The sequence below is a fragment of the Balearica regulorum genome, chromosome 6 (genome assembly GCF_011004875.1).
Source record: "Balearica regulorum gibbericeps isolate bBalReg1 chromosome 6, bBalReg1.pri, whole genome shotgun sequence".
NCBI classification, from domain to species: Eukaryota; Metazoa; Chordata; class Aves; order Gruiformes; family Gruidae; genus Balearica; species Balearica regulorum.
In genome coordinates this window covers 27117263-27143920 of record NC_046189.1, presented here as the reverse complement: position 1 = coordinate 27143920, position 26658 = coordinate 27117263, and the positions used below count along the sequence as shown (strand labels likewise).

Genomic DNA, 26658 nt, shown 5'->3' with positions numbered 1-26658 from the left:
TGCCACAAGAACGAAGAGCACATAGAGATTTCAGTATTGTAGCCTATCAGAAACACAAAGAAAATAACTATTAAAAAATGACAATTCCTCAAGAAAATTAAGTTTCCTCAGTGTGGAATTCAGCCTAAGGAGGTGGCCAGGGAGCAGCGTAAAAGCTTTTATTTCAGCAAGGAAACCTGAATTACGTCCAAGAAAATCGCACCTCCTCTGTCCACAGACTTCCAAGAAATAACATACCCAAAGTTCACCTGCTCATGGTCTGAAAGAGTTTTGCCACACCAGTCTATGTTATTTTGCCCCCAGTTTATCAAGAGCCCTACAGCAAACATATCCTTTCTGGGTAATCACCTAGCTATCACTGTTCATTTGCAAGTCATCTGGATCCATGAGCTGTATTGCACCTTGCTGCTGCTAGGAAACATGCAGCGTTGTGCAAGAACACTCCGTAGGGATAAAGACAGCATCTCAGAGAAGTATGTATACAGCGCTGCAATGGCAGAAAGCAGTATTTTCTTAACGTGCACCATTTTCAAGGCAAACACGGAGCTCCCAGCCACGTTGTTTCCACAGCATACTTAGCAAGGGATCTTGCTATCCCTTTGTGCGAGAGAAGCGCTGGCCAACAGGAACATCTGATCCAGCATGTGAGGACCTGACTGCCCTCCAAGAGAGCTGGGGCCCAGGTTCTTTGGATTCAGGCTGCAGGGCAGTGAGAGCCTGCAACGCAGTCTGGTTACGGTGAAGCATGATTGCAGTCTACGGTACTGCTTCAAATAGACACCCACCTGACAAAATACAGTGCTGAGGTTTGTGGCTGAACAAGACAATTTTGTTTCCTAGAGGGCTGGGATTACAGACTTCTTGTGGAGCAGGCTATTGTGACCACTGGGTGAGGAGCACCGCCACGCTGCACGAGCACCTTTGAGCAGTGCTGGGCTGCGGGAGGATCAAGAGGCCAGTACAACAGAAAGCCCAGGAACCAGCAGTGTTTCTCAGTGATTAACCCATCTAGAAAGCAGAACTGACTGACCATATTCCAGTACAGATGCTACCATGTGCAGCAGCAACTCTTCTGAGTAAGTGCCTATCAGTTTGCCACTTGCAGATACAGTCTGGAGTAATAGCAGGCAGTAATTACTGCAGTAATCATATCAAAGTAATTAAACCTAGTTTGAATACCAACACACCATTACTGAAGCATGGAGCCATTCTTACCTTGTAAAATTATTATGCTTTACTTGATGATGAAAGTACTGCATCCCACACAGACCCATTACTTAGAAGAGTAAGATCATTAGTCATCATAGACAAGATTTACTACGTAAGAGCCACCACGCATAAGCCACTCAAGCACTGTCATGGCTGGCCCCAGTTTGTGAGGCAGGAGTCTCAGAACAAAATAACCAGGCATCACAGGGTAGGGCTCAGAGACTAAACAAAGTTTAAACAGAACCAGATCAGTTCCATTTTCAAAGTGTCCTGACTCTGATACAGAGACCAAAACCAAGTACTATGTGTTTTGAATTACGCTTCCAGTATTTCTATATTCTCAATTTATGAATTTATGCTCACAAGGAACAGAATATTTTTCTGAAGCACGTTTGTCATATAACCAGGATAGCTCTACCATGCATACTCTACTAGTATGGTAAACATTTATACTAACTTATTTTGAACCAACAAATCAAGACCAATGTTATGTCGTAAGTTGTTCCTAAAGCTCTACAAACTCTCAGCAAAAAAACCCACCTCATAATACAATACCCAGCAACATAACTGTTACAATATTAAGCCGATGTTACTTAAAAAGCATTCTTCTGCCACAAACCATACCCACCTCCTCAAATTTTCTAGAAATGTTCTGCAGTCTTCGTTAAGAAAAAGCCCCAAACTCGGGAATCTTCCCCCTCACACCTCTGCTTCCAACTCACCTTATGACACATCAAAACACTTTCTGATTCAATAAGAACTTTTGCAGTGACATTGTGCTGTTTAGCAGTTACGATGGTTTTATTGCATGGTTAATAAATAGAATAAAATGACAGGGGAAACAGCTTTATTTCAGCAACTTTTCAGCAGTAGCAAGAAAAATGAGAAAAATGGAGCACAGAAGTTATTTGTATTTAGTAATGCTTTCCTTGAGTTTACTTTGGAGACCTTCTTTCTCCTTGTCTTTGAAACTCAAAATATTTCAAAAAATTTTGTTAGAATTTTAAGACCGGTTATGTGATGAGTATAAATTAGCTCCCAGTTTAAAAATATTACGTAAAGTGCTCCTATCAGGATTTGTTCAGCTCAGTGAATGATTTTTATTTAAGCATTTTAAAAAACAATATGTTGTTGAGCAGACACAATAACCAGATAAATAATATTTCAAACATCAGTACAAACTTCATTTACAAAACCTTTCCAGAATTCTTCTGAAAAAGGGTCTTCGGCCAATAAAAATAAATTCTATTAATTACCCTGAAAACCAGACAGGTGTAACCAGGATCCGGTCACTGGAAAGTATCTTTCCTGTGGTAAGATTTAGTTCTTTTTTTTTCCTTTCACGTTCATCCACGAGAGCACATATTGCTAAGTAAATATGTGGGTATATAGATGTGTATATAAAAAAAGTCTTTTAAAGAACCTGTCAGAAATTTCAACTCCATATTTTTAGTTATGAAAACAGGTACATGGATCCGTGAAGGACATCATTTCCGGAAGCGTTTAAATAGTGGATGGATGTGTTTATTTGAAGATGCCTTACTCCGTGAAGAGTGGTATTCCATGTAAACTGTATCGTCTGCTCCTGACATAGAGCTCATTGTGCCCGTACGACGTGACACCTGCAAGTAAAGGGAGAAAACCAATGTGATTAGACAGACCAACTCTAACCTACTGATGCCCACTGGCTACTGGGTAGCACTGTTCATTTAGTGACCTGAATGCCAAAAGCCTTCGAAGGTTTTTTTTCTACAAAGAAAGTCACTGCCTGCCACTCACCATAAGTATACAAACATAGGTAAGGTTTAATATGGAAAGATACCTTAGAGTGGGAATTCCTAATGCATTTCAACACAATGCCATTTAGCTAAAAACTAACCCTAACAAATTAATTACCACATTGTAGCTTGACTTTAACTTATTTATCAATAAATGTTTCAGGCTATTTATTTTTCTTGTATCTGCTGCTGAAAATGTCAAACTAGGACCTACAGTAATAGAACTTCTCTTGAAAATGAACAAAAGTGGCCCTTATGTTTCTGAGCATGAGGAAATTGGGGCACGATTCAAGGAGCACAGTGCCACCACAAAAGAGTATGTGCTGTGACATAGGTGTATCTTTGAAATGTTTTAAAATATTTTCACTGCTTGTAACTTAAAAGATTTACTTCAAAATCTGTAACAATAGATCTGTTGTCATCTTCCTCAAATATGATGGAGGACGTGAATTCTGTATCTAACTTCTTTCTAGTGCCCAAAAAGTGAAGTACTCAAATAACGACATGCTAATGCAGCTTAAAAAAATAAATCTGTTCTCCAATGTTTCACAAAGATACTAAGGCATCAATGATGTCATCATGTTTAGAATTAAAATTGAATGCTCCAGTTCTGTTGCATTTGTGACCATCCTTTTCAAAAAGTGTTCTTCATTACCTGAGCTGACTTTGAACCATATTCTCCAGCAACTACTTCCTCCTCAGCATCCAGGTCAGATGCTTGCAGGACTTTCTGGAGAAGCTGCTGCTGTTCTTCTTTGGATGAAAATGAAAGTTCTTCCTCTTCCATGCCTGCAAGCTTTGTTATTACCTAAGAAACAGGGCACAGTACAAGGTGAGCACGCTCTTCCTCCTGTTAGCTATTCAAAACCAAGAAAAGGATTTCTGATTCCATATCCTGTTGGAACTGCCTTCAACTTTTATTAATGGTCTGAACAGCTTAACACTATGGACAGCACAGATACATATAAAATCCTGCTACATGGTGTACATATATATACGTGTACACACCCATTGTTAATTCTAGCTGGAAATGCAACATACAAACCTTCTGGAAAAGAAAAGAGAGAGAAGAAAGAGAGAAAAAGAGAGAGAAGCTCTCAACAAGAGAACATCAGCCAAACACTGTCCATTCCAGCCTGACCAAGAACCTGACCAAAGTGCACACAGCTCAGAAGCATATTCAACTTACTGCCATGTTTAGCTTCATGCTGTGGGCTCTAGTTCTATATATTCAACAAAAATAATCCACTAGCTTTCCAGCATAAGCATTGAGGAACAATGGCAAAAAACCCTAACAAATTGAGATGTATGATCAGTTGTTGACAGTGCAGCAACCTGCAACAAAGCAGCAGAGCAAAAGGGCTCTTTGAACATCTGCATACTTAAACACAAGGTAACTTAGCTGTTACGTTTGTTCTCTCTGAAATTCTTATTAACTCATTTGGTAACCACAGATGCAGGGCACATGCCATCTGCTGGCAATACAGTGCCATATACTCCATTAGCTGAAAAACCTCCTGAAGAATTGAAGAGCTCCCAAGCTTCTGTTATAAAGCTTCACAACAGGCAGCTTGCTTTCTTCATTACAGGTATTTTGAAAATTTCACAATATTTTTTCCTGCAGTTAAATGCATTCTGGTAAACATATGTTTATACATGAGAATCTAAGTTTTCCCACTGTCTTTGCAAGTTGAAAAGGTTTTGAGAAAGACATTCTAATTCAGCTATTTCCCTTGATTATGTAGTGTTTTCCCTCTTCACCTTCCTTTTTCAGCTTATCTCTTCAGTCAGTACAATCAGAAACTAATTACCTCAGTAATCTGGGCTGGATCTGATCACAAACACTGACAAAAAATATAAATACAGCTTAAAGTAAAACAAATCCACATTGGACACAAAGTAACTTTTTTGAAAAACAGGGTAGTGAAACACTAGAACAAATAATGAGTGTTGTGGGCTGTTGTCAATGGCAATTTCTAATTTGAAAGTGAATGTCTTTCTAAGAAATGTCCCAGCTTTAAGAATCCATTCAGGGAAGAAACCTGTCCCACCTGATGACTAAAGGAACACTATGGTCCCCTTTCTTGTTTATTTAGAAGGACATGTGCTATGCTAACCTCAAAAATAAAGAAAAAGGAGTCACGAAAAGCAATTTTAAATTGTGTTAGCCTTTTTCCAGTTGTGGTTGCAAAACAGTGCTAATGTGATTCATAGAATGGAAAGAATTCCCAATGCATCATCATTTTTTAAGCTGTTCAACAGATGCCAAGTTTAAAGTTATCCCCTTCTCTTTGATATAGTGAGTTCTTCTGCTATTGGTTTAAAATTTAATGCATCCTACATTCAGACTCTAAATAAAACCACAATACAGTAAATAACTAAACTATGGTTAGCTAACAGAAAAAAGCCTGCTAGCAGTAAACTCCAAGCAGTAAATTGTGATGACAAGGCTCCTATTTAAGAAGCAAAGACAAATGATGTGATTTAGCAAAAAAATATTCCAATCCTCTTTTTGGTGAGGGGCAGAGAATGAAGCTATTGAGAGATGGTGAGAAGAAAGCAAGTCCTAGAAAAAAAAGTGAAAACTGTTACCCTTTTAAAGGGGTAATGAATTTTTACTAATTTAGGAACAAAAATTCTGAAGGATAGGACATTGGCATTGAAATAATTACCTAAAGATGAGGTAGAGTCTCCAAATTTTCAAGAATAAGGCAGCAAACATCTGCTGGGAATAACATACACATAGTGATCCTGGCTTAGAATAAAGAAACACAATAGATGGTTTCTTGGAAGTTTCTTCCAGCCCTATTATTCTTTGGTGCCAGCTATGACTAAGGCTTAAAGTTTGGCGAAGAGAAGAAAATAGATATTCTAACATTTTGTTCCTAAACAGCAAATAAAGAACATTCCAGTACTGGCCAACTAAAATGTTACTCCAGATACTCAGCTGCCACTTGTACTGCTTTTTTTCCCCATATTACACCAAAGCTCCCAGGACTCGGTCTTCCTTGCAAAATAAAATCCCTCTATTTTAACCTCTTTCTTAGTTCTAAAATCCAAGGCATTCAAACACAAGTCAAGGGATTTCTCTAATCTCCTTGGCCATAGCCACACAGATGCCTTTGCCGTAATTAGCTGCAGCTTAGTACTGAACTACAATTTTGTCAAAATACAGTCACTACAAAGCAAAACAAGGTTTTTACCTATAAAGATTGTGACATGCCTGTTTCGGTGTAAGAACCCCCTTAAAGCTCTATTTGATGGGCCACTGCTTACAGGGCAATTATGTAGTTCAGCACAGTTGCAGTTCAGAGAGGTTTTACCCACAGGGATGTCCCGTCCTGCCCGTATGCCTCCTGAGCAAACGCTGTGAAATAGCTCGGCTCAAGTGCAATCCGGCAGAGGCTGCTTGCCCTTGCACCTCCTGCAAGTCTCGCACGATTCTGCCTACGCCATAAGCTTCAGCTTGTTCCCCAAAGGCAGATATGGGAGCCTTATCTTTTATTCTTCTCAGCGATGTTTCTTATTGGGAAGGCTTCTAATCAGAGCCGTAATCTCCATTTTTGTAAAGGAATAATTTACCTAAAAGCAAGAGCTATCATGACACACTGGTACCTTTAACAATCCAACAGATGAGCATATGGGGCAGCCCATGGGTGAAAGGAAAAATAAGCGATACATTGTGGAATCTGTAAAATAGAGGAGATTTGGTGGAACCACATTTTATGTTTGGAAGAAGATGACATAGAGAGATACATAATAAACTGAAGTACAATTTTCAAGTGTGTCTGGAGAAATGACAACATTCAAGTCCTTTACAAAAGGGACTTTAGGGGAAACTTCTGACTTTCAAGTCCTGGCTCTGTTACATGTATATTTTAGTTGTAGGAAGATTTCTACTTTGCAGTAACAGTCTTTTCCTGCAGTAAATTCTGTCATTTCTTAATCGATTATTCAGCCCAGTGATTTTGGTGCTATACTTTATTCCATGCAGAGAAAATTACAGGAGGAAGATCAAACTGTTGCTGGAAGTTAAATAAGCACAGCCTGAAGACCTCCATTAGCCAGAATAGTTTCTGCTAACACGGAACCACTGTGTCTGCATCCTGACAGATTTTCTGTTCCACTGCAGGCTTTGGACAGCGCTGTGGAAATGGCACACAGGGTTAGTGTGTGGACAAAGACCCCTGAAAGGTATTTGTTTTGGAATGGGTTGCTAGACACTTCAGATAGCTAACTTTGATTCCTGGAGTCAGATGTATGAATGTAGGACAGATGAACCCTGCCTGTTGTATTGTCTTTAGCCACAAGGAAACAGAAATACTGGTCTGAGACTAGAGTTCTTTGGAAATTATTTGTGACTTGTGATGTTTTGGAAGTTTTCTGAATTGCTGCTGGCCACTACGACATGAACACCTGTCAACAATGCTTTATGCACAACCAGTATGACAAAGTATAATAGGAGGCCTGCACAGATGGACAACTGAAGAGCATTAACATCAACCGACCATGCAAGTAACGCTCTGCTTCGCTCCCCAGCGTGTGCTTGGTTTGAAGTCAGAATACTTACCGTTCTAGAAGCCATACTAAGCTACTTGTATCTACCCTCACAGTAACACAGACGATAAAACAATTCTATGAAAAGTTCTTGCTTGTGAGCAAAACCTTCATTAATGCATCTCACAACCAGAATTCTCAAGTATTTGACCAATTACTAACATCAAAGAACATGAAAATTATAGTCTTAGGCCAGAAGTATAATAAATAGAAGGGACAAGTTACCTTGAAGCTATAACCTTGATCTACAAGAAACCGTTGTCGCTTCGTTGAATATGCCATTTCCTGAGTGTCTTGGGATACAAGAGAATAAAAAAAGGCATTGTATTCTTCTGCAACCATGCCTAGGAGACAAAGACACTGAGTAATTAGTTCCATTTGGAACTGGCAACCAAGAACAAAAAAAGGACTGAATACTGAAAACAGGTGTTCAAATAAGATGTCTCTCCACAAAAAACAATCTGCAAAGTTTAGCTGCACCCAGACCTTAAACTGATCCATGACATACACAACATGGAAATTCCTTCTCTTGCTCTTAATAACTTGAGAATGGGTGAAAAGGAAAAAAACAGAAAAGGAAATGTAGACTAACACAATTACACTGGAGCTCTGAGAAGAACCTGCTTCTTTATTATGCTAGGCAAGGTGAAAGACAAAAACAATTTTAAGTCTATTATGTAAAGAAGTAATAAAGTGTCAAGAGCAAGGATTGCAACACACGTGAAAAAAGTTCAATAGAAAAAGACAAAGGAAAAGTTTTATCAATGTAAACTGGAGATTGCAGTGCTTTTGCACTAAAAAAGGTGAGAGATATTTAGCTAATAATTCATAGGGCTGTTTGAAGCACGGGATATAACAAGCTGCACATAACTTATTTTTTTTTAAATTTACAGTCCTTAAGGTCTGTTACCCAAACAGCATTGAGTTCTCTTTTTAAACCCCAAGGTTTCACTAGACTTTGTTAATTCACTAAGATGGGTTTTGTATGCATTTTCAAACAAAGCCTCAGCTGTAACAAGCACAAACTGTGCACAGAGTAAGTGTATGCAGATCTTAAGTGCAAGGAGAAAGTGTTTTAAGAATCATTTTTCTAAACAAAAAGCTCCTTGATTATGTTTTGCAAAAACACAACTACCTGGAAACCAAATCCCATTTTTAAAAGAAAGTAAACTGAAGCATCAAAAACATGCTTTCTTGAGACTTGCTTTTTAGAGTAATACTGTTACTTTTTAAAAACGATTTTATGTTAAGGAAATTATCAAGGAATGAAAAAATGAAAGGACCACCAAAGAACAAAACGTTCCTTTTCCTTCAGCTCTTTTGTCCTTTGGAAGTTTTCCCAACACAAAAGCTTTATGGACCCAGGCAATGCTTCATTTTCATTCACTGGTATAGAGGCCTATATTCTCTTTGACTCAAACATAAATCCAAGAAATGTAAAGAAGTATCATTGAACATCCAGTCTCTCTGCAGCTCTGTGGTACCACAATCCAAGATCCAGAGCCCAACAAGCACCTCATTTACCTTTTTTGGCTCTCAGCACTCGTCCCAGTCTTTGAGCCTCCTGTCTTCGAGACCCACCATGGGACGATATCTGAATCAGAACATTGGCTTCTGGCAGATCGAAGGATGTGTCACCTACCTACAACAGAGAAGCAGCCTCTGAGCAGCATCTTATTTCCATACACCATAAACAGAGACCTAATACAACATACACCTTTGTGAGCTGCGATACAAAGTTGTCAAATGCACAACATGCATGTATAACTCACTCTTAAATAAAGTTCACTCTTAAGATGGACACAATGACACACTGAATGTCCTCCTCACCTTGGAAATAAAAATAGTGTTGATTTTTGGATTGTGCTTGAAGTTTTGCAGAATTTGCATTCTTTCTCCTTGTGCAGTAGGACCATATATATAGGGTCTGAAAACAACAGAACATATACAAATTACATCAATTCAAGATTTCTCAATCATTTCTTATGAGGTACTAAGATACCATGGCAGGGAGCGCAGCACACATCTGAATTGATTTAAAAACAAAACAGATTTTGGTGCAGCTTGCACTTTACTTTTGGCTTGTTTGGCTCTTTATGGCAGCTAGTCAGTTGTTTGTGGAACCCCCTGCAGCAACTCAGTCTGCCAGAAATAAATTCTGGCAGTTATAAATGTTTTGCAATTACGTGCACCAATGAAGCTGTAGATCAACAGACTGAATACATTTGCTAAAGCCTACATGAAAGACTGAAGACAGCTGTTAACATAAGAAATTTTTTTCCTCAAATCTACTGAGTTAGCACATTGACAGCTGCAACCTTTGCTTCCTATTTAAACACTTGAAAATCCAGGCCGCTTGATCAATGATATGCTGAGTGTCACAACCTGGTGTTGGATGTTGCGCTGGGAAAAATTATTTTTTGCTTTTGAAGCTAACCCCTGGCCCCTCCTAATACCTTCTGGACCTACTGAAATGAGAACAACGTTCCATGGCCACAGTGGCACTTCACCTAAGGTTTTTAATGTTTGATGGAAGAATCATTGGGAACATTTAATATCTCTATCCAGAAGGCTCACACAAACTCTCAGTCACCCACAGGCTTCATGAGCAACTTGGACTACTATGAATTTTCCAAGATTCTCTCTCGAGTCTGGCTGTTTTCTTCCTGCCTAAGCAGAGTTTGGTTTTTCTGCGGGGTGTTGGGTTTGTTTTGTTTTGTTTTTTGTTTTTTTAAAAAAGAAGCTAGAAATGGGAAAGCCCACAAAAAATGAGAGGCGTACAGGAGTGCACAGCCACTGCTTTTTCATCTGTTGCGCTACTTTTCCAAATGCTTGTTAACAACCACCTCCAAAACCAGGAATCAAGTTCTACAATTTCTATTTTGTTCACACTTCCATACGTTATTTCTAAGACAAGGAACCAATCTCAAATGTTTCATTTAACTTTTAATACTGCACAAACACAGGTGGTAGCTGGACATAAACACGCAGTGCACAGTACTAAGGTTTTCTATTTTTATCAACTAACTCTTGTGCGTTGATGCCTCTTGCTTTCTTTACGACGAACTTTATTCTAGTTTTTCTTTTACCAAACAATCCTAATCACCTGTAATCTAATTATTCTATTTAGCATAACCAGATTTCTAGAAAAACACAGCTAAAAAATGAAAGTGGCAAATGAGTCAACTCTGAAACAATAACACTATTATTTGATCAGTAGCATTCAGTAATATTTTAAGCCTTATTTGAAATTTCATTTAATATTTAAATTGTGATTATTTTAATCCCCAACAAAACTTAAATGGATAATTTAAACAGAAACTAAAATTAAAGCATTTGTGAGCCTTCTATTTCTTAAGGCCACCAAGTAATGGTTCAAACACTTTTTTTTTTTTTAAGAACAGGATAACCTAGAACTCCTGGCTACCTATCCTCTATTTCACCTGCCCTGGTACCTTCCTGAACTGAGAATATCCAATACTAGATTTTTTTTTTTAAAATGACCCCTTTATCTCATTGCAAAAAGGTATTTGAGGGATTGCAAAGACAGATCCCTCTCCCGTTAACTGACGTAACTGTCAAAAACAGCGAGACACAGTCCTTCAGAAACAGTTATTTAAACATACCAATAACACCAGGAAAAGCCAGTCAGCACATGAACTATACGACACTGGATGACAGACTCATGACAGAGTAAAAGCTGGCTGTGCAAGCTTGAATTCTGTGGCCCCAAAAATTATAGTCAAAATAACTCCTGCTATCATGTGCATGGTGTTTCCCTGCTGGTACCAGGGGAAGGGGGGCAAGGGAGGAGCTGACAGAGACAGCTGCTCTCTCCTCCTCACACACAGCTCCCCTTGTTTCAGCACACTCACAGCAAACTATGATAGAAACGTCTCTGGTTAAAATAAAGACTCCCTCACCTTCATCCAGCGCTGCAAGCCTCCTTTCTGGCTAACACTGACAGCTGTACAACCTGGAGCTCCGTATGTAATGTGAGGAATGAGAATTCACTCAAGAACATGAAAAGCAAGCACCTAATATTTCCTCATCTGGTTTTCCTGCCATGCTCTACAGCATCAACCCCACTTAACAACTGTTTTGCTACTTAGCAAGCACCTCCTCCCAGCATCGCCTTTGGTAAAGGCTTTTTCTGTGATGCACTAAACGCTGCTTAGGGACATTCCAGAGGCAGCATTACAGCTAATCTCTGTCCAGACAGATTTAAAAAAATGATGAAAGAGACCACGGGTGTTGGAATTCATCCAGCACCATTAGCTCTGCTTACTATTTGATGTCACAGCAAGTCAGCACAACATGGCTGTTAACTACAGTCAAAAATGATCGTGAATTTTGGCAAATCTAAGGCTTGTTTGTGGTTTTGCTAAGAAGTACTGCTGAAATTCCTACACATGAAAATGCCCCACAGCTTCCAGCAAGCAACATGTTATTTGGGCTTGTCAAAGTATGAGGCCAGTTTCTACACTTATTTTCCCCAAGAACTGCTCTACATGTGATCCTGGCAAATACTCTCTCTGATCATCCCTCCGCAATTCTTACAAACACACTGATGCTAACCCCTCACTAAACTCTATGTGTACAACCTTCCGTAACTGCACTCATGTTAGAGTCATTTAAAGTGGCCAAGGAGCTCACGGGAGCAGCATCCTTTCATTTATTAAATGATTACAGTAGTTCTAGGCAGTGCACTGGTACAGCACGGATCCCAAAAAAGTTTGTCTTAGTTTTTTAGAAAAGGTGAAGACCTTTGAAGTACGTGAAGAGGAATGCCCTGAGTCCCAAAAGATCCAGAGAGCATATATTTGAAAACCTTTGTCTCAGAGAGACAAGGGGAAGCTACCACCCGTTAAAAAAATACTACTAGTCATATTTTTAAAAGTCCCTCATTTTTCCACTGGCTTTTAATAACAATAAAATAGATGGAGAAATACTAACGGTCTTTCACAGAAATCTTGGATGAAAACTCCTCTGAGGCAACTGCTTAACAGAGATTCTTTTCAAACAGTTCTACACCACAATGACGTTGCAGCATCAAAAAAATCTGCTCAAAAAATACCCTCCCGAGCTCCTTTTCATACAGGAGGATTGGAGTTAAACCAAAGTATTACAAGAAATATCTAAAGACTACTAAAAGCTGCAAGATTACAAGGCAATTTTCCAGGAAGGAGGAAAACAACAGAGCCATCGTTGGTTGCAAACACTTACTTCCCAAGTCTGATTGCATACTCCTTCAGTGCAAACACATTGTCAGCAAATACAATGATCTTATCATTCCGTCGCTCATGAAACTTAATCAGGAACTGGCAGGCTCTGAATTTATTTGGGTTCATGGTGTACAGCAGTATCCGTTTCTTTGTTTTGATAGCTACATATTCTCTGTAAAATTCAGGTGACATTGGGCACCAAACCTAGAATAAAACACATACACACACGCACACACAAAGTAACCCTCTGTTATTTATTTTGTTCCAGTGGGAACTGAAAAGATATCGGGAGAATGATAATGCATTACGACTTTCCGTATAGCACAGGCCACAGTTTTTAACACACTAATTTCTGTACCAAAATGAAAACTACTGGTTGGTGTAGTCTCCAGCACCGCTGCCAAACTCTGTTTAACCTCATTAATATTCTGGCCTTCAAAAATGCTTTGGCAGGGAGATCCACGACAGAAATAGGCAGTGGGAGTGGAACAAGACTGGAAGACGTTTCCTTTATGTTTCATACGCAATAATTTGACTGAATGCTGCTACTGTTTACAGAGCAATAATTAAGGGAATGAACTGTCTCTGTAATCTCCCTGTCACAGCAGTCAAAGCTTTTTCCATAAAAATTGATTTTTATCCATATTCTGAAAGCTGAGACACACATTTAGTCTTCATTACAGAACAAATTTACCAATCTTTTCTTCATATACCCACAAAGGAGTGACCTTTATTTTAACAGCTATTGAGTCTACAAATTTGAAAACACTGGGATTGATTAGAAGTTTTCAATAGTTTTCCCAAAGCAATTATTTCATTATGTAAACACATATAGTACTGCAGAAGTCTAGGCTTACTAAGATATATTTGCTACTGTAGCATGAAAATAGAAGAAATTATGAAGTTTAAAAGTTTATGCCAGTGAAATAACACTATCTATATTGCACATAATTTAGAAGACATTAATTCTGCTGCACATGGGTTATTGCCGCATACCCATTGCACAGTACGAATTAACACAATACTGCAAAGAAAAGCCCCTTTTGTAACCATCGTTCAGCTAAGGAAGTTAGGTGACAATTTACAGGAGTTTATTTAAACAACCTGAATTGTTCTGTACTGTTAAGAACTAATTTTTGTTTCAAAATGTTTTTTCCAGTGAGTTAAGTGCTAGATGAGGCTTTTTTCATCCCTTGACTACATTAACAATAAACTTAGGCATTGAATAGGCCCCGTTGTTATTGTATGCTGTCTACAGGAAAGATTTGAAATTCTTAAATGAGAAGAGAGTATTTCAAAGTGAGAATGAGATATGAATACTGAACATTTGATTGTAGTAAAATAATTCATGTATTGCTCAATGCCTCTGAATACATGGCAAACTGAATATATTTTAATTTGTATTTGTACTCTCTTCTGGAATTGAAAATGGATAAAATCTGCTTCTCACCCCAATGATTTTTACATTATGTAAGACGCGCACTCCAAGCCAAAAAATCAGTATGGCAGCTGGGAAAGAGGTTATTTCTAAATTACAAAACTCTGAAAACATAATTAAAGAACAGGCTTGTTGGTTTTGGTGGGTTTGTTTTTTTTTTTGGGGGGGGGTGGGGGTGGGGGTGGGTTTTTTTAAACTTCTTTTAACTTTTTAAACTGTGCTGCTTGTTCTCTTTTAGAGCAGCGAAAGAACAGTACCTTCAGTGACCATGACCTGCTTTATCAGACAGCAGCACTGCCCTCTCTTGCCACCTGGAAAGAACTGCACTTATAGAGCAAACCAGACATCTTTTTCGGCTAGGGGGAATATGGCAAGTTGATTAAAGATCCTACTTCTCAACAACATGGTGAGAAAATTCAAACAAACATGCAATGCAGTTGTGCATGTATTAGACTTGTTATTTATCAGCCATCAACATTGGCTGCTTTGATTCTTTGCTTTTGGTATTCCCATCGAATGTTATTTCAAAACATTGGTGTAAAGACTCTAAACATGCAGAATTTTCACCTCATTCAGAAGAAAGGTAGCCCATGCTCCACTTTTCAATGTCTAAAGGGCAGTTTAAGGACTGAGAAGAATTACGCTCCCAAGGCAAAATTAACCAAAGTGTTCAAACAGTCACATTTGAATTTGCAGACTGGTTACTCTCCCTTCAACCCAGTTATTTTCAAGATGCTCTTCACCTGCATTCTATTACTTAAAAATCATTGTGGGTTTTTTTCTTTTTACAACCTCCAATTTGCACAAAGTTCAAACAGAGAACAGCTGATCTGCATCTGCATTTTTTATTCCAGTACCAGAGCAAGGAAGAATTGCATGGAACTAGCAAGACTTGTTTAAAAAAATCCCACAAAACCAAACAAAAACAAACACCAGCAACCAAGAACAAAAAACAACACAAAAACCCCCACAAACAATGAAAAATAAACAAACAAGAAAGCAAAAGCCCCCAGGAAAAACCGAGGAGACAGTTAAGTTATGAAACTCTACCACAGCACGTTGTAGCTGCTAAAACTTTATTTCCATTCAATGGGAGTCCGGACAAGTTTATGAAAAAGAAACCCACTGATGGTTACACAGAAACCAGGTAGAGCTCATATACAATTGAGGGCTTGAAGAAGTGTCACGAGAAGCAACATATATTTGCCCTGTTTTTACACTGGTCCCTAAGTATCATCCTTGACAATTATCAGAGACATTGTATTAAGTGAGACTGTTAGTCTGATCCAGAAAGGTTCCTTTAATGTTCTAATGCTCCTGTGTGAAAGCAGTGTTTCCCCTGCTCTGATACCAGACTTTTCTCTCATCCATATGCTGGAAAGATCAGAGGTCACGCACCATTATATTGGTAAAAAACAGTAAGATCCAGTCCTATGTTCGCAATTTTCACACTCATGCATTCAGGCTTGAAATAAGCAGGTGTTTTCTCATGTTTTCTAAACTTTCTACTATCCTTGTTTTAAGAGTTACAAGAGTTTTCCTCAAACAACTACAGACTGTCCACCAACAGAAGTCTCTAAAAAGTAGCTTCCAGCATACCACCTGATATCATGGTCATCATGACACGATGTTACACTACCAGAGACCTGAGCTTAAGATATGAAGTCAAGTCAGACAACATGAATGTCAACTGCACTGAACTAGGTCTACAATACTGCAACTACCGTTCACGTTTCCAAATGCTGACGTGGAGACAGCCGATCAGGCATGGCAATCCCCACAAAGAGAAAGAGTGCTGAAGTCACTCGGAATAACACATGGCTACTGGATTTCCCACATGTTCCTAATAACCAGCAACAGCCTGGCCTAAGCTACAAAGTAAACAAAAAGTCACAAGGGCACTTGTTTTTCCCAGTTACATATTTACAATTTTATACATCTTCCTTAAAAAAAAAAAAAAAAAGGAAAAAAAGGGTTATAAGCACACTAAATAAACACTAGTAGTACCAAAAAGCAGAGCATCACCTCAGCACACTGGACTTTAGCAATGTAGCCACTGTTCTGTAGCTCCATCCAGTTGGCTTCATAGAGCTTTGGTCCAATCAGGAAGTTCAGGTCAACAATTTTATCATCTTCTCTGACCAGGGTAGCAGTCAGCCCCAGTTTACAGTGAGCTTGGACAATAGTGAGCACACGTCTGAACATTTTTGCTAAGAAATGCAAGACAAATTTTCTGTTTACTTTCCTGAATGGATTTAGAAGACAAACACTGCAACTTAAAAAACCACTTTCATCAACTCCTGAACACAAAGCAAGCACAGTACCCTGTTTCACATACACTTCTAACAAATCTGTTACAGCAAAACTTCACACTGGTTGCAACTTTACTTTACATCTTCAGTGTGCTCTGAAAATCCCCGTAAACCTTCTGGCATCTGTATTATTTCCCAAGAGAAAATTAATATACCCAGAGGTTACATGGCTTAGTTTAGGTCATATTTCACAGAAAGAACAATGACAGAAGGATGAAAGAATGAGCCTTGGCTGACTGCCACATTCAGGACTTCTAGTATATGGCAGTTACTGATCTTTAGTATTGCTAGAGATCCTGTAATAGCAGAATCTGAAGACAGAGAGAAGATCCTATACCTTAGTTTTTATGAAACCAAGAAAGAACGGAAGTGAAAGAACAGTGGCAGCAATATGCTACTTTGATAAAATGGCAGTTAATCATCAAGGTCTACTTCTGAAATCCATCATTTCTGTAGACACCAAATTATATTCAAATGAAATCGTGAGAACAAGGTAGAGCAGCTAACAGAATCCTGGGTGGTATTTTTAGTCAGGATTATTCCACAGACACTTTTAATACTACATTATTGCTTTCCAACAGCATAGATCTCAATTACACAGTAATTTCAGATACAACAGCTATTTCTGCACAGTAATCACTATGGTAACTCATATTTTACTGAGCAGAAACAGATATTAAATGTTAGCCTACAGTGCTGCTATATTCCCAAAAGAAAAGAAGGCAGATGAGTTCCTCTCCTGTTCAAATCTGTCTACAGCAAAATTATATAAACGTAGTTCAGGTATCTTAAGAGGACTTTATCAGCCTACACAGAAGGAGAAGGCACTTGTATTTTACACTGCCATTACAGAAAACACAGTGTCTAATTTGAAGGATTTCAGAAAACAAATGGTCAGCTAAACTCTGTACTATTGGGGGCGGGGAGGGGGCGGTGAAGTAAAAAAGAAAGTAGAACAAGGCAGTTGACCTGTCTCAAAACCCTAAGCCATGGGTTTAATCACGAAAAAGACAGCAAAAACCCACCACTTCTAAAAGAGCAAAGTAACATTAACAGTGTATGCAACATGAAAGGTTTGCACACCATTTCCTTACCAGGGATAGTATGCACTTCATCAAGTATCATAAGGCCCCACTCTTGACTTTTAAGCCACTCCATTACTCTTTCTGCTTCCCAGGATCTTTTCGTTGTGTGTCCCAACATGGAATATGTGCTGATAGCAATAGAACAGCCAATGGGCTTGTCTTTGGCATCAGAAGTGAACCGACATATCTGACTATCGTCAATGGTGGACCACATCTTGAATTGGGCTTTCCACTGCTCTACAGACACTGCAGAATTCCCAAGGACCAGACACCGCTTGCGGACAGTACAAGCAGCTGTCACTCCAACCAGAGACTTGCCAGCACCTGCAGAGGAAGAAGAGTAATATTCATTAGTCATCTCTCAGATATCACTGGAGTAGGAGGGGGAAAAAAAAAATGAGCAAAGGAAAACAGGAAAACTGTGAGAGGATATGAAATCATCTAAGGGCAAATTCTTCATTCTTTTTCACTATAACAGTTTGAAAGAAATGGAGTATTCACTTCTATAAAACAAGCTGGATTGTCTACTGGACGTGTAACTTCTCTTCTCAAGAAAATCACTCTAAACAACGGCTTTGCCAATTAGGTGCAATAATTTTAATGCTTTCTTAATTTCAAAAGCATGTTAAATTCCAGGTGGCTCCAGAAACCTTCCCCTAGAGGTGATCTATCCCACTGCCCCCATCAGCTATGCTCATTCCCCCATATAGTAAGTCCTTAAATCTTTCCAGTCCTCCTCCACACTTCTTCCAGCACACACTCTCTCAGGCCCTCGATGTATCTCCCATGTGCCTCCTCCACCCCCAATACCAAGGGCACTGGCATGCAGTCTCCTGTTCTCTCCCTCTTCCATTGTTTCCTTTAAGTTCTCTCCCTTTTCCATTGCTTCCTTTAGGTTGTCCCAATCTGCACATCCCTCATTTCTTTCTCAAGCTCCCCTGCCTAGAACTTGCGTGTGCAAGCTCTTTTCTTCCTTGCCGCCCCCATTACACCATATTTCTATTCCTAGTTCCCCCCCCGACTCTCTATTCCCAGCCAAGGAACAGATGATTCCAATGCCAACAGCTTTACCTTTCACTGGAAGATCAGCAGAGCTGACAGAGGGAACAGGGAAAGCACGAACGGTAACCTGAAGCTACCACAACCCACATCAGTTCTTCAGTCACTGCAGGGATACTGACAGCGCTGTTAAGCAGACTCCTGACAGCTCTATCAACTGGGCTCTCCCTCACCACAGCCTCGCCAAAAACTAACAGGTATCCAGAACAGTCCCTACTACTATCTGAAATCTAAGCAGCTGTCATATTTAGAAAGGACTTTACTACAGGTGAATAAAGAACAAAACCCCTAAAAATCAACCCAGCAATTTACCACATGGCAAGACAATAACACCAGATCTGGCTCGTCCATTTCCAAACATCTTCCTTAGGCTTTTCTCCTGATAGGGCCTGAGGACAGCTGTAGGTTTCAGATCTATATTAATATCAGGATTCACAGAATCATTTCTGAAATCATATTCTGCCAGCAAGGGGTACTCCAAATGGATACAACGCTTTTGAAGTTCTTCAATCATCTCCTGGAGAGGAAACAAAGCGTCTGATGGTAAATTCTTCACATCTGAATTAATTTTTTTTTTCCCCCCAAACAACCAGATTACATAGTACCATGTGAAGTTACATTTATCTTTTACACTCATAAGTCTGCAAGAGTTACAGTTTATTCCAAAAACTTTATTCGTGACCACCCTGCCCCTCCCAAACATTTTATGTAACAGTCGACATTAGAGAGGGCTCTTTAGACAGATGGAAGAACATGACGCATTAATTTCAGATGTGTTGTTTATCTGGCAGTGACTAAACTACACCCTGAAGTCCTGCAACAAAGAGCTGAATAACAGACACAAAAGGTTCTGTGTGTTACACAGAAGGACTATCAAAGCTGCACATCTGTTATGTGGAAAACTTCTATACCTTGGTGATGCAGTTATTCCACCACAACGACAGGCTGACTCAATCACCAAGGTTTAGGTTGTTGAAAATAAACAAAATAGCTATTAAGTTATCTTTTAAAAAAATTTCTGTTTTCCCCTGTGATACATCATTGGAATCACCGAGTCCAAAAACAACTTGAGAAATTTTACAAAAGGTCTCTGAAGGTCAAGCCAGAACTGTGCCCCAACCTCCAGCTATGAAATCAGAACCATCAAGAGTTCCTTCTGCAAATATGAATCCAAAACAAAACCAGAAAAAAAAAAACCCAGCCAACCCCAAAACCAACTGTCTTGTGGGTAGCAAAGGAACAATACCCAGTCTGCCACGCCCTCTACTGAAGAGGAAGATCCTAAGATTTTGGAAGGCAAGAGGAAAGAAATGTTTATGACTTCCAGGGATCTCACCTATCAAAGAGCCACAGTACTCTCAGTTCTCACGCTTATTTGCAAGTCCTGGGCACGTTCCCCAAAGCTACAAACGCAGAGACTAAAATACTCGTACCTGCTTGACTTCAAAAGACACTGTCTGCGTTTCCTCCTCCTCCTCCTCATCTTTGTCCATCTGTTCATAAAACTCAAATAAGTCAGCTGGGACATCTGGCTTATTCTGAGCATCTGTGCCCTGGGATGTCGACGGACCAAAGCCACCTTCACTGGATTTGGAAATCTGAAAAAGACAGACAAGAATTTTCACCACGGGTTTTGTTAGAGACACCCCCCCCACAGTCCATCCCCCCCAATTAGGGCTCATTCAGGAGGCACAGATCATTGCTGACAGAACTGAAAGCAACCACTGATACAACGAACAAACAGTAACCCCTCCAAACTACAACAGTTTATCTAACGTTAACTGAATCATATTAAAACATGCCCAAACATACCGCTGATTTACTTGTGAACGTCTCTGTAATGAGCTCTGTTTCTTCACCCTCGGCATTTCTCAGGCGACACTCTCTAATAACATGGTCCTGCAGAAGCTGCTGAATGACATCAGGGTGGGTACTTTCAACAAAATACCTAAAATTAAAGAACAAAGAAAAACGTTTTTATAAACTAATCAAATGAATACCTTACAGGAAGAGTGGCACAAACACTTAAATAAATAGCTATCCCAGATGCGCTCTCAGGTATCTCATCTTGGGGGCGGTAATTTAAAAATAAAGAAATTAAGGTGATCAAAATTTTTAAAAGATGTCTTACACCAAAAGCAACACATACTTTGCAGTTATCCATCCTGCTCAAATGTCCTCTAACATGAGTGGGAAAACTCCAGCAGAACTGCCTGGAGAGCGCTCTCACATACAAGTCTTATTTGTGACACGTGACACTAGTCAATTTTCTGGAGACTACATTGAGGTGAGAATCTGTAAAAACACTGGATGTGGTGGGTTTTGGTCCTGTGGGCAGGACTTTAAAGCTCAAAAGACAAAGCCCCAAAACCTCCAAAACACAACCCATCTAAAAATATAAATTAGTGCATCTTGAAGTTGCTTCTCTCCCTAGAGATTCATCAATAATGATGCTCGTTGGAGATCACAGGTAAAGTTTGAGCCAAAAGAGACCTAAGTCCAAACTAGCATAGGAGAAATCTTTTTCTCACAAACACCTAGGAAGAGGACAAAACCCTGCTAAAAAGCAGCAGCACAAGCAGAGCATTAGATTCTAGTCCTAGGGTTTATCTGTGGCTGTCAGACAACAGAGAACTATGCAGCAGAAATAAAAGGAGAAAGAAAAAGAACACAGGGAAGGTGCAGACGTAGGTTTCATGCTTCTGCTGTCTCCTTCCTTTCCTCTCCTTATGGCAGAATCATAGTTTCAGATAAAATTGATCAGCTCTAACCTAGCTGAGCTCTCAAGGTCCATTCCAACATCACCTTCTATGTTTAAAACAAATCAGATTCAACCCAGGAACAAGCACACACCTCCTGCCAAGGGATTTGCTTATGCTTCCTGAATAACGGATTACAAGGCAGAATACACGAGACTGAAAGACAGTTGTAGAAAAACTTGTCTAATCAGGCTCATGTAAATTCAGAAGGAATACATGAAACAATTATCTAAAAACCTTAAAGATACATTGCGAGTCCAAGCAATAAACAAACAAGCTAGAGTATCAAATTCACAACCTATTTTTAAAAACGTAATGACAACCACTAGTAACTCAGGACAGCCAAAGTGAATTCATTGACTAACGTATTAAACACCTTCAACAATTGACAAAGTCATCTTGTATTGATAGATGCTACACTCAGCCAGGAGCTGGAGGACTCAACAGCTACCGAGACCACTCCTTTACGCACAGCTGCGTGTCTGGAGGACTTCCTCTGCCACACCAGTTAAGAAAGAAGCTGCTTACCTGTTATGTTTCAGTACCAGCTTCACCTTCCCATAGCTGACAGTGCACAGCTACAAATGAACAAGAACAGTCATCAGGAGATGCCAAACAGCAATTCCAGGTTTGGGATCAAATGCTGCCATGCAGTTCAGGTCTTTGTGGGGAAGCATGCTATCAAAGAACGTTTACTTGCAACATCATTACGCTTATGGAACAAACCTGAAAAGGTGTTTTCAGAAGACGCGCACGCCATCTCACGCAGGAGATCAGTCACAGATATTCAGTTTTCATACCCAATTCCAATCTGCTTCCAAGACTGCAAGAACATACTTGCAGAATAAGGCAGGCTGTGTTTTATAGTGCCCGGCTACTCCAGACTCCTTCCCTCATTCAGTCTTCTTCCAGAGCAAATCTGAGCAAACCCTCCCCACATACAACTCCGAAGGGCTGAAAGTGTGCACACAGACACTTGGGTGTGCTTTTTTTTTTTTAAAGGTATAAACTCCACAAGAGATATACGGTGAAAACAGTACGTGTGCAACAATATACTATAGAAGATGACAAAAAACCAAGATAAAGCCTCTGAAACAGTGACAGAATAGAATAAGGTGATTAAAACCAATGAATAATTAAAAAAAAAAATCAATTAAGCAGAGGCAGCAAGAAAGGATTTCACTAGTAGCAGTAGATATATTTCCTATGCCAATAAAATAGCCTTACCTTGATAAACTGAATTATTCCATCTGGGACACCAGTCTTGCTCAGTTTTTGTAAATACTCTGTGATGTCACTTGTTTGTAGGCCAACACTAACAGCAGCGTACAGCGAGTAAGCAGTCAGCTTGTACTCGTGAATGTGGGTTGGTCTGCACACGGGCTCAGCAATGGCAACCAAAAAATCCTGTGCGTATTTGTAAACTGGAGAAAAGGCTTCCAGAAAGATATGGCCATCAGGAGCCTACAGAAGCAAAAAGAAATGCTGAAGGCACAACAGTGTTAGTTGAACAGAATCAGGAAGTTCCTATAAAGCAGCCATTGCGATATAGACGGTCCACCATTTCGGTAGCAACACATCATAGGGTTTCAAAAAAAGCATTTGCCCTAACAACAAAGTTACAAGAAAAAGCCGAAAGGAGACACAGGAACATCCAAATTTTGTCATCTTAAAGGGTTCGGACATTGATTTGTCCATGTCCCTTCTATAGCAGTAAGAATAAACCCCACCCAGGTCGCTGAAGCTTTTCCAGACTGACACACTGGGGTATTTTTTCTTTTTTAACGCTAAGCAAATTGCTCGAGCAGAGGCAAGCTTCCAGCCCTATTCCCCTGAAACAAAACAAAACTCCTCACTCATTTTACATGGAACAAGCAGCACAGGTGATGAAAAATGGCACTTGTGTGTCACAGCAATCAGTAACAGATGCCCTGTGGGCGCTGGCGGGGCAACCACCTCTTCTCTATACCTTGTGCTACTAGCCAAGCCTCAGACGAGTTTATGGATGTCCCTTTCAGGGTAGAAAAAACAAACGGCACCAATTACAGAAGACACAACCAGCATGTCTTAAGGCTATTTCATTCCAACCCCGCTGATGTGTCACTGCAACCACCTGTGTCATCAGCCAACAGGCACTTCCACGAGCCATTTTACCTCCCTCCCAGAAGCGTACGGTGCTCGGCTGCCCTGCCCAGGGAGGCAGGGACGTCCCCAGCAAGGGACGCCCGACCCAGAGGGGACCCGCCAGGAGGCTGCTGGCACGAAGGAGCAAGTTCGCCCGGGCTTCCCGCGGGGCTCCCAGGCGCGGGCAGGCGCCGTTCTCTCGGGCGGCCTCACGGTGCCCGCAGGCGCCGCGGGTACCGCCGGCCCCACCAGCACCGGGGCAAACCTCCCTCCGAGCGAGCCGCCGACCCGGGGCTCGGGGGAGCGCAGCAGGTTTGCGGGCCGGCCTGCGGCACGGCCCCGGCTTCTTCACGGCGGAAGGCCCGCGAACAGGCCCTGGCGGAGCCGGAGCCGCCCGGGCCCGCGGCGCATCGCGCGCCGCCGCAAACCGCGGTCACCGGGAGCCGCGCGCGCCTCCAGCGCCGCCGGGGCGGCCAACGGCGGAGGCCTCGCGCCGCACGTACCACCCAGAGGGGGCGCGAGGCGTGGTCGGCCTTCAGGGGCATCTGGTGCCTGTAGTCCTTCGCCCCGTACTCGTCCACCTTGGTGCCGCTGTCCTCCACCTGCTTCCCCGCCGCGGACGGCACCGCCTCCTGCGACTCCTTGCCGGGAGCTTCGTCTTCATCGTCCTCGTCGTCATCGTAATGGCGCTTCTTGGACTTCTTCTTATCTGGGAGCAAAGCCGAAGCTGTGACGAGGCGGCGCGGACGCCGCCCGGCCCCGCGGCACCCCAGCGCGGCCCGGCCCCGGCCCGCTCCCCCCCCCCGCCCCGCGGCGCTCCCGGCCGCGCTCCGCGCCCCGGGCTGCCGCCCGGCCCGGCCGCTCACCGCGCTCCTTCCTGCCCATGGCCGCCGCACGCCAGCGCCCGGCCGACGCGTCACTTCCGCCGCGCGGGAGGGGAGGAGGCACGGAGCGGGCGGCCCCACGCCGAGCGCCGTCGATTTTCTGTTCCCGGAACCGCCCCCGCCGCGGGGGAAGGCGCGGGCGGGCAGCGGAGGAGGGCCTCGGTTAGAGCGGGGCAAAGAGAAGGGCCCGAGGCAGAGAAAGTGCTTTTTAAAAATAACAATTAAAAATACAGGCTGCCGCGAAGCACAATTAAAAAAAAAAAAAAGCAAGCCAATTGCAATTCAGGTACGAGAGTGACATTCCGCACTGTTGTAAAATACAAAATTCTTAAAAGATAAATGACACTGTTGTCCCTACAGAGTGTTTTAATATATTTCTAAGTACAATTCGTGTCTGATTTTGGAAATACAAATACATTTTGAATGGTTAAAAACAAAAATTAAAAAAATATTTTGAACATCAGCCAGCTGAAAATATATTTATCTAGTAAATCATCTCTCAAAGCTTTTATATATTTAATTATTCTAACTAAACATAGTACCCTTAAAAAACAAGTTCATAAAAATGTAGAAATGAAATTGTGGAATAAGATTACTGGGATATATACATATACACACACATTCAATGCATACACAGAATTACAAGGGGTTTTGTTTTTGTTTTTTTTTTAAAGTTTGGAAGGTTGTTAGCCTAACGGAACTAGTAAGCAATGCTCAACTCCTGAGTTCCTCAACCAAGACAACCATAGGCTAATTTTTAAATTGTTTTTATCTTTTTTTTTTTTATACACAAGATATTCCATGTAAAGCAGCAACAGCAGTGCAGTTACTGGTAGCAACATCTCAAAAGTAATAAAAAAACCCATACATCCAGACAGTAGTACATTGCACACACACGTGATTCTCATACACCCATCAACAATTGGTCAGAGTATTAAATCAGTGTACAAATTAAATATTTCCAAAAATGTGCAAAAAAGTCAACGTTGATAGAAAAAAACACCTTTGTGTACATACATTACAAACTGTGCCCAGCATTCAACTGAGAGTAAAAACATTTACAGTGAGAAACTGATAGATTAAATAGAGAATTTAATGGCTACATAAAAATGTACATTAGATCGAGTAAATTTACAAATTTTTATTCATAGCTTCATGAAAACTAAAAGCCTACGTTCCAACTCACCTAAGTCTCCTCCACGTATTTACAGTGATACTCCATTATACGACTCCTGCGAGGTCTGAGATGACAGACACTAGGCTTTAACAAACTGTTCCAATTTTAGGATGACACCACCTTTTATACTATCAACGAGAAACAAACACTAGGGAACCGACAGTCTAATGCCTGTTCAGGAAAAAAAAATAATAATAATGCAATCCTTGGTTTAAATCCACATTATATAACCTCTGGGGAAAAGGATCGCCTGGGTTTGGGGTAAAAGACATGAAAAACCTCTGAAATATTTCCCATGAATACCCAACTCTGGAATTAGAGTATCCTTTGCCTTGTCTCGCGACAGAAGACCCTGACCTCCAGCCCTCATCAGTGGACTCAGCATAAGGGCTGAACCATGAGATACAATTTTAATGTGTTTTAATCCAGTTCCTCTCCCTTTAGAAGAAAGTTTATGAAAACTAAGACCCAGCTAAAGCGTGACTGCTAGCATCGGTGCTTTGAAATGTGGGAAATTTCATTTCCTCCATCTACCCCTCAAATCCGTACGTGTACACGTTGCTAGAAAAACCCAAGGGTTGCTCCAGCGAGCTGCAGCGACCGGGGCCCTGGTGTAAACCTGGACACGAACTCGTACCCTATTCAGGAGCCACCAGTGACCGCCACCACCTATGCAGTATTTAAGTAATGCCAACATGAAAGAAAAATAAACCGTGAGGGCCAAGTGAGGAAATAAAAGGAGAAAGGAGCTCCTTTGTTTCTGATCGAGGATTTTGATGCAGTTCTGCCTGCACCTTTGGGGTGCTCTGGCGTGCCTCCTGAAGGCAGCATCGACACCCCCGTACCTGTGGGTGACGTTTGGCTGTCACGTCAAGCGGACTGCTCCCCAGCAGCTCTGAAACGTTCTTATTGCAGCGCACAGAGCGGATCAGGTCACAAATCTACTTATCTTCATGGCATTGCTTAAATGTCCCAAAGCTCAAACCCAGCTCTAGAAGTCACCAGGTTTAGAGTCACCAAGCTTACGCGTTGCTTTTAGAATGACAAGAAG

The 26658-nt window shown here is 41.0% G+C and overlaps 1 protein-coding gene across 2 annotated transcripts; it reads right to left on the bottom strand.

The window, feature by feature from the left end:
- Positions 1-1989: 1989 nt before the first annotated feature.
- Positions 1990-24534, bottom strand: ERCC3 (ERCC excision repair 3, TFIIH core complex helicase subunit). 2 transcript variants are annotated; one of them, XM_075756986.1, is made up of 15 exons: positions 24413-24534; positions 24050-24255; positions 22650-22886; positions 21951-22000; positions 20476-20611; positions 20097-20261; positions 18976-19180; positions 17614-17928; positions 16233-16417; positions 12771-12973; positions 9375-9471; positions 9069-9186; positions 7770-7888; positions 3643-3795; positions 1990-2831 (listed from the first exon to the last, which is right to left on the bottom strand). In XM_075756986.1, the coding sequence occupies exons 1-15, from the start codon at positions 24429-24431 to the stop codon at positions 2697-2699; spliced, it is 2343 nt and encodes a 780-aa protein (XP_075613101.1). In that variant the 5' UTR covers positions 24432-24534; the 3' UTR covers positions 1990-2696. The 2 variants fall into 2 exon arrangements, with proteins under 2 accessions (XP_075613101.1, XP_075613100.1); XM_075756985.1 differs by lacking the exons at positions 1990-2831; positions 3643-3795 and adding an exon at positions 5562-5709 and having other exon boundaries at positions 24413-24511.
- Positions 24535-26658: the final 2124 nt, after the last annotated feature.

Coding starts and splice junctions, on each gene's coding strand:
- ERCC3 (XM_075756986.1), bottom strand. Junction 19,181..20,096: donor TGTCTTTTGAAGTCAAGCAG/GTACGAGTATTT, acceptor TTTCCTCTCCAG/GAGATGATTGAAGAACTTCA. Junction 17,929..18,975: donor TGTTATTGTCTTGCCATGTG/GTAAATTGCTGG, acceptor CTTCCTCTGCAG/GTGCTGGCAAGTCTCTGGTT.